Raw genomic sequence first — 9300 nt, 5'->3', positions numbered from 1 at the left:
CTACACACTATAGTCTACTACACACTATAGTCTACTACACACTATAGTCTACTACACACTATAGTCTACTACACACTATAGTATACTACACACTATAGTATACTACACACTATAGTCTACTACACACTATAGTCTACTACACACTATAGTCTACTACACTAACTACACACTATAGTCTATTACACACTATAGTCTACTACACACTATAGTATACTACACACTATAGTCTACTACACACTATAGTCTACTACACACTATAGTCTACTACACACTATAGTCTACTACACTAACTACACACTATAGTATACTACACACTATAGTCTACTACACACTATAGTATACTACACACTATAGTCTACTACACACTATAGTCTACTACACACTATAGTATACTACACACTATAGTATACTACACACTATAGTCTACTACACACTATAGTATACTACACACTATAGTATACTACACACTATAGTCTACTACACACTATAGTCTACTACACACTATAGTATACTACACACTATAGTATACTACACTAACTACACACTATAGTATACTACACACTATAGTCTACTACACTAACTACACACTATAGTCTACTACACACTATAGTCTACTACACACTATAGTCTACTACACACTATAGTATACTACACACTATAGTATACTACACACTATAGTCTACTACACACTATAGTCTACTACACACTATAGTCTACTACACACTATAGTCTACTACACACTATAGTATACTACACACTATAGTATACTACACACTATAGTCTACTACACACTATAGTCTACTACACACTATAGTCTACTACACACTATAGTCTACTACACTAACTACACAATATAGTCTACTACACACTATAGTCTACTACACACTATAGTCTACTACACACTATAGTCTACTACACTAACTACACACTATAGTCTATTACACACTATAGTCTACTACACACTATAGTCTACTACACACTATAGTCTACTACACTAACTACACACTATAGTCTACTACACACTATAGTCTACTACACTAACTACACACTATAGTCTACTACACACTATAGTCTTCTACACACTATAGTCTACTACTACACACTATAGTCTACTACACACTATGGTCCACTACACTAACTACACACTATAGTATACTACACACTATAGTCTACTACACACTATAGTCTACTACTACACACTATAGTCTACTACACACTATGGTCCACTACACTAACTACACACTATAGTATACTACACACTATAGTCTACTACACACTATAGTATACTACACACTATAGTCTACTACTACACACTATAGTCTACTACTACACACTATAGTCTACTACACACTATAGTCTACTACTACACACTATAGTCTACTACACACTATAATCTACTACACACTATAGTCTATTACACTAACTACACACTATAGTCTACTACACACTATAGTCTACTACACACTATAGTCTATTACACTAACTACACACTATAGTCTACTACACACTATAGTCTACTACACACTATAGTCTACTACACTAACTACACACTATAGTCTACTACACACTATAGTCTACTACACTAACTACATGCCATTCACTCACTGTGATTATCATTTATTCATCTATTCATCAATAACATAATATGGATCTACCTGTTTCATAATCAGGGATAACACAGATAGTCTGATAGATTAGAGACACAGAGAGACACACACACATACCTTCAAGTCATCTGGCAATAACACCTTGCGGGCCTTCTTGAACATGGGCTGTGGTTTGAGCTCCTCGGGGGCGAACTTGCGTTTGCGGGGGTCGAACATCTCCTGTCCCGGTACGCTGGACAAAACCAAGTCAGCAGGGTCAGGCACATAGCTCACCGGCACCTGGATGGACTCTGGGTCGATGGGGCTGGGAGTATTTCTGGACGGCAGGGCTGGTGAGGGAGAGCAGGAGGACAGAAGGATGTTAGATACATGGAAGTAGGTTATAGAAATGTATTTGATAGAATTAGAGAATTATTACCACTACATATTTTTTCGGGGTTGAGGGTTGGTGGTTTAGTGCACTATTCTGAAGACATTCAAGATAAAAGTTAAACTTGAGCTAAATCAACGTGACAAGGTGAAAGTAGTGCGTTTTTATTCCTTGCGCCATGAATAGTCACATTGTTATCGCAATGTTTCCAGTAGTAGTGACAAACTGCAGCCACTGGGGGGCACAAGACACAAAGCTAACACGTCTGTGAAACATCTAGTACCCCGTGAGTACCTACATACTCACCCCTCGTCTTCCCCCTCCATTTCCCATCCAGAACTAACTACTGGACAGAAAAAAACTGGTTCGAAAATGGTTATGTGGACAGGATTTATATAAGTCTGTATTCATCTGTCTCTGACCACTGTCCTCACACAAGCATTATGCATGTAAGTATAGATTTGCATTGAGTGGGCCTGAGGCTGGAGGCCAGCTGGTGTGAGATGGGCGAAAGCGATAGTGCCAGAGGCCCCTGCTCCTTTTCAGTGTTCAAATTACATCTCAACCTCAATCTGAACCTGATGTGACGACTAGGCCCTTCCCTAACATGAGCCGAGGTAGAATAGTTGTATAGAGAACCTTGTAGCCTTCACACTCTAACTTAGTGACCTGTACAGGCGGTTTACTTGTTCATCAAGCTGCCTTACACTACAGAAACAGGAGACAGGTCCCTGTCCCTATGGGCTGTTCTGGCTCGGACCGGGCTTATTTGTCAAAGGCTTAAATACTTACCTAACTAACCTCGTCCCCAGGCTCAATTGCTACCAGAGAGAGAGCGAGAGAGAGAGACAGCTGGTGGACGAGATGAATTACACTGATGCTGCCTGAGACATATACATTGCATTCACAAAACTTGTTAGGTTACAGCCTTATTCTAAAATGGATTGAATAGTTTTTCCCCTCATCAATCTACACACAATACCCCATAATGACAAACCAAAAACAGGTTTTAAGACATTATTGCACATTAATAATAATAAATCAAATGGAAATATCACATTTACTTAAGTATTCAGACCCTTTACTCAGTACTTCGTTGAGACACCTTTGGCAGCGATTACAGCCTTGAGTCCAATCAATTGAATTTACCTCAGGTGGACTCCAACCAGTTGTAGAAACAGCTCAATAAAGGAGGATCAATGAAAACAGGATGTACCTGAGTCTCATAGGCAAAGGTTCAAATAAATATGTAAATAAACATTTTTTTTATTATTATTGTAAAAACCTGTTTTTACTTTGTCGTTGTGAGGTATTGTGTGTAGATTGATAAGAAAAAAACATATAAGGCTGTATGTTACAGAATAAGAATAAGGCTGTAAGGTAACAAAATGTGGAAAAGTGAAGGGGTCTGAATACTCTCCGAATGCAATGTAGATAGATCTATACGTAGTTCAGCTCAGATGTACTGGGAAATATATGACTTCCAAGAAATATATGACTTCCAGCCCCAGTGTGAAGATTTCATAAATCACGAGAAGGCAATGCGTGCTTTATTAGAACTGTGTGTGTATAGCACCGGATAATCAACAGCTGCCTCTCGGAAGCTGCTAATCAACACCTGCCCCTCAGAACCTGCTAGTCAACAGCTGGCCCTCAGAACCTGCTAATCAACAGCTGGCCCTCAGAACCTGCTAATCAACAGCTGCCTCTCAGAACCTGCTAGTCAACAGCTGCCTCTCAGAACCTGCTAATCAACAGCTGGCCCTCAGAACCTGCTAATCAACAGCTGCCTCTCAGAAGCTGCTAATCAACACCTGCCCCTCAGAACCTGCTAGTCAACAGCTGGCCCTCAGAACCTGCTAATCAACAGCTGGCCCTCAGAACCTGCTAATCAACAGCTGCCTCTCAGAACCTGCTGGTCAACAGCTGCCTCTCAGAAGCTGCTAATCAACACCTGCGCCTCAGAACCTGCCCCTCAGAACCTGCCCCTCAGAACCTGCTAGTCAACAGCTGCCCCTCAGAACCTGCTAATGAACACCTGCCCCTCAGAACCTGCTAGTCAACAGCTACCCCTCAGAACCTGCTAATCAACACCTGCCCCTCAGAACCTGCTAATCAACAGCTGGCCCTCGGAACCTGCTAATCAACAGCTGCCCCTCAGAACCTGCCCTTCAGAACATGCTAATCAACAGCTGCCTCTCAGAACCTGCTAGTCAACAGCTGAAGGGATGTAAAGTGAGCGATTTGACCTCCAGGGGGAAGATTTCACTTAAATCAAGACAAGGAAATCTATGCTTTTCAGAAGTGTCTAAGACCTGCCTATCAAAACAGAAGTGCTTAAAATGAGTGACTAAAGAACAGAACAGTACGCTAATTAGTTGAGCTAGTGGGGTCGCGACCAGGGTCTGCCATTTTCAATGGCGAGCCTGGAGCAATTAGGGGTAAGTGCCTTGCTCAAGGGCACATCGGCAGATGTTTCACCTTGTCGGCTCGAGGATTCGAACCCATAACCTTTCGATTAGGGGCATAGACAGAGGAAACACGCACACACACACTCATGGGTCACGTCATCACAACATCTGAATTTCACACCTTTTCCATTCTGGGTTTGAGGCCTCTTCTAAGAAACCTAATAAAGTAGTCCTACTTTATTCTTCCTGAGCTGTGGTTGATATTGTATTATATGAGCTAGAATTGTCTGTCAGATGTTCTCTGTACAGACAAACAGAGGATGTGGGTGTTATCCTTTTTTCCTTGTGTGTGTTGATGTATGTGTGTGTGTGTGTGTGTGTGTGTGTGTGTGTGTGTGTGTGTGTGTGTGTGTGTGTGTGTGTGTTTGTGTGTGTGTGCGTGTGTGTGTGTGTTTTACACACCTGCTCTGGCGAGGCTAGGGAGACAGTTCTGTGCGCCCATGCTTGTGTGTACCGACGTTGATGCGCTGGCATGGTTGCTAAGGTCGATCACCGAGGGCAAGGCTTGTGACATGATTGACGTCTGGTGCTGGGACTGTGATTGGTACTGGTTGGGGTGGGTGGAGGCGGCGAGTTCAGAGGGGAGGCCGTTTTCCGACAGGAACTCGTCCAGATCCATGTACTCCAGCTGGAAGTTGTCTCCATCGTAGGGGAGTGTCTTGTTCCACAGCGTGGGCCCCAGGAAGGCTGACTGGGGGGCACTCCTCTCCTCATCCAACTTCTTCTCCTTCTCTTGCTCCTTCTCAAATCCTAAAGAGAACATGGGGGGGGGGGGGTCACAGTAAGTACCAAGACACCAAAAAAACAACGCTCATCTATACATACAATTGTAGCGTTTTACTTAGAGGTACAGAAATTAGATTACAGAAACAGTCAAATAAAGTGCTGCACAGTCGTATGGCTTGTATGCTAGTATTGAAAGTGCTATGCTATTATTGAAAGTGCTATGCTAGTATTGAAAGTGCTATGCTAGTATTGAAAGTGCTATGCTAGTATTTAAAGTGCTATGCTAGTATTGAAAGTGCTATGCTAGTATTGAAAGTGCTATGCTGGTATTGAAAGTGCTATGCTAGTATTGAAAGTGCTATGCTAGTATTGAAAGTGCTATGCTAGTATTGAAAGTGCTATGCTAGTATTGAAAGTGCTATGCTAGTATTGAAAGTGCTATGCTGGTATTGAAAGTGCTATGCTAGTATTGAAAGTGCTATGCTAGTATTTAAAGTGCTATGCTAGTATTGAAAGTGATATGCTAGTATTGAAAGTGCTATGCTATTATTGAAAGTGCTATGCTAGTATTTAAAGTGCTATGCTAGTATTGAAAGTGCTATGCTATTATTGAAAGTGCTATGCTAGTATTGAAAGTGCTATGCTAGTATTGAAAGTGCTATGCTATTATTGAAAGTGCTATGCTAGTATTTAAAGTGCTATGCTAGTATTGAAAGTGCTATGCTATTATTGAAAGTGCTATGCTATTATTGAAAGTGCTATGCTAGTATTGAAAGTGCTATGCTAGTATTGAAAGTGCTATGCTAGTATTTAAAGTGCTATGCTAGTATTTAAAGTGCTATGCTAGTATTGAAAGTGCTATGATAGTATTGAAAGTGCAGCATCTATTTATTGCATCTGTTATTTGGGAGACTAAAGTATCCTCTATGGTTTGCAGCAGCTCATCTTCAGGGTTAACTGGTTTGGATAACTGGTTATGAGGAGCAAAAAAAGCTGAAATTCGGAAGTGAAACCTGCTTTGATAACGTTACTTCAATAACAATATCTATTGCTACATCACTACCTCTCAAATGATCATACTTTCAATCAATCAATCCATTACATCAACATACATCACTGATCACTGGGCTAGCTATATAATTCAATACATTAATGTAGGAATAATAAGGAGAAGTGTGGTAGTTAATTGCTAGCTAATGAATTTGTCAAGTGTTGTCAGGTGACTAATATCAGAAAACATAGCTACTGTAGGCCTACTAGTGGAGCCGGTTTGGGCACATACAGACAGACAGGCACACACGTATATAGTAACCTTATATGAACTATATCCATATGCCTGTATTTCGATAGGTGAGGACGCTGAAGCAAATCATTATCAATTTGATCGAAGATTTCTAAAATTAATGTTGGCTATAGGCCTTTAGAGAATAGTTCAAAATGCATTATTAACGCTATCTATCTGGAGCAAAGCGAGTCCATAGATACTAGTAGATTTTCCAATAAACTATTCAATATATAAATAAATAATGTAAATAAACAAATTGTCTCTATAAAATTAAAAACATTTTAAAGTTTGAGATAAGTAATTATATATTCTAGAATAGAAAGGAATAGAATAGAAGAGCGTAAAACAAATATAGGCTATTTTTACCTTCATGTTGATGTTCATGTTGTTGGGGGAGGAGGGGTAGTTTCATGGGGTTCTCCAGTAGAGACTTCAATACCCAGTGATTCGACATAGGTAGAAACCTTGGATTCCCCGGGAGATGTCTGGACACTATTTTATCCATCTCGCCTCCCTTCAGCTGTCAAAAAAATCACTTAACTTGCTCCTGGTGGGCTAATACAAAATCCAAAACGTTCAACTGTATCAAAAAAAAAAAAATCGAAATCACAGGTCGATTTTGACCTCAACAACTGCCGATATAAAACCCAGTGGGAAAAGCTGGTTCCAGTGACACCTGCTATTCCAATAGCTCTGTAGTCTACAGTAGAAGGCAGAGATAGCCTAGTCCCGTTCACCCATTCATACCATGTGAAAACCGAGATATGTGACGTCAAAAACCCTGAGATACCGCCCATTTTATCTCTCTCTCTATTGCTCTCTCTCTCTCTCTCGTGTGTGTGTTTGTGTGTGTCTGTGTGTATGTGTGTGTGTGTGTGTGTGTGTGTGTGTGTGTGTGTGTGTGTGTGTGTGTGTGTGTGTGTGTGTGTGTGTGTGTGTGTGTGTGTGTGTGAGTGAGACACTGACAAGTCAAGACACCTTTAGTCCCCTAGCTATTAGGATATTTTATTGACGGAAGGAGGAATATAGCCTATCAACAACACTGTTTCTATATAGCCCTTGCGTTTCCAGACTAATTCGTATGGAGGTTACCTACTAGATTAGAATAGACCTAGTACTAGGCCCTACAGACTATCATTTCTCGAATTTAAATCCTGTCAAGGAGAGTTCAGAGAAACCGGCAAAGTAGGGCTATTTATCACATGCATGTGCGCAGAGAGTAATATTCCGAATAGCATAATATCTGAGTTTGTGTGTGCACTATAATTACATTATGTACGCCTACATTGGCCGTTGTTCAAAATAGGTACAAGGTGCGTCTGTTTTGAACCCACTGTTCTCAACATGAGAAGCGCGTCCTCATATGTGAAACACGTGACAAATTACACCAAAGTTGGGCAACCGTTTTTTCCCGACATATACATACATAGATGGACTAATTGCACAATGAGGTAAATGGAAATCGCTGTAGTCATGTTCCAAGCGAGGAGCTATGAGAACACTTTTTTTTGTGAGAGTGATTTTTTGATAGAGTGCTTTTTCGTCTGTCGTGCATTGAGCGCACGGACCAAACCCCTTCACCCTTAGCCTAGAAAAGGGTGGATGGAATGACGGGTCACGTTAGTGGGCGCGGTTGACCTACTTTTGTCCAATAGCGGAGCGAGATATCCTGCGCTCGCTGCTCACCACCTCCTAGGGCCTAGGCGGTTCTCACATTGAACCTCATGTGCTTTCAGCGGGGTGAAAACAACTCAATCTAACACACAGCAGCCTACTGGGAAGAAAACGCTCCTGTACTCTTTGTACAAATGAAACAAGCCGTTTAGGCCTACAAAGTGAACAACTGCAGGATCTTCATCCACCCGAGTCCTGCCTTCTGCTGCCAAAATGCAGACAGTCACTCATAAAAACAAGACAAAAACACCTCTTTCAGAAAGCCAATGGTCTTTGATTGATTCTGATCCCTTCCTGTCCCTGAAATTGAAATATTAATTGGTTAATCGTATTATTAATTGCTCTATAATTTGATTCAACCTGCACTTGATTTTATGTAGCCTACTTTTGCCCTTGATTGTCCTGAAAGGCCTCTATCAATTAATGTATTATTATTATTTTTTTATTTAAAAAAAATGTAACCTTTATTTAACTAGGCAAGTCAGTTAAGAACAAATTCTTATTTACAATGACGGCCTATCGCTATAGAAACTCAATGTAGTATTTTATTTACGAAATAAGGCCAGAGGGGGTGTGGTATATGGCCAATATATTATTGTTAAAGGGTGTTATTAAGCACGACACAAAGCGGAGTGCCTGGATACAGCTCTTAGCCGTGGTATATTGGCCATTTACCACAAACCCCCAAGGCGCCTTATTGCTATTAAAAACTGGTTACCAATGTAATTAGAGCAGTTCAAATACATGTTTTGTCATACCCGTGGTATACGGTCTGATATACCATGGCTGTCAGCCAATCAGCATTCAGGACTTCAACCATCAAGTTTATAATCTTGTTTATACCATGGCCTTGTTGAATACTCCTTTCTGATTGGCTTGATGGGCATTCAAGAGTGTGCATTATTTCCCTGTAATGCACAGTATATATGCAGGTTGAATTCAATGGCTGTAGTTAATTTTTACATGTTTTGTTTGAGATGGTTTTGAAAGCAGTCGAATTTAACATATTATGGGTACTGTTGAATTTGATTTTCATAAACTAGGAAGTCTGTTTGTTTGGTTACCATGGCTACCATGGTTACTACTAGTACTGTAGCTATCTAGTAACCTTGCTAGCCACTTGAGTGGATGTTGAACACCTTTCTACTGGCAAATGAACACATATTT

At 40.6% G+C, this 9300-nt stretch overlaps 1 protein-coding gene across 1 annotated transcript in view; it reads right to left on the bottom strand.

Moving 5' to 3' along the window:
* Positions 1-7325, bottom strand: part of LOC110499435 (transcription factor HLF) — a 12763-nt gene extending 5438 nt beyond the window's left edge. The window contains exons 1-3 of the mRNA XM_090213096.1: positions 6826-7325; positions 4851-5198; positions 1725-1936 (exon numbers count right to left, since the gene is read on the bottom strand). Coding sequence (XP_090069222.1) covers positions 1725-1936; positions 4851-5198; positions 6826-6964 — 699 coding nt within the window. The 5' untranslated portion in view covers positions 6965-7325. The remainder of the gene's footprint in view (positions 1-1724; positions 1937-4850; positions 5199-6825) is intronic.
* Positions 7326-9300: the final 1975 nt, after the last annotated feature.

This window comes from Oncorhynchus mykiss, chromosome 20 (assembly GCF_057628025.1).
Source record: "Oncorhynchus mykiss isolate SJ-2025 chromosome 20, ASM5762802v1, whole genome shotgun sequence".
Lineage (NCBI taxonomy): Eukaryota > Metazoa > Chordata > Actinopteri > Salmoniformes > Salmonidae > Oncorhynchus > Oncorhynchus mykiss.
Note: the sequence above shows the minus strand (reverse complement) of the source record. Positions and strands in the feature narration are given on the sequence as shown.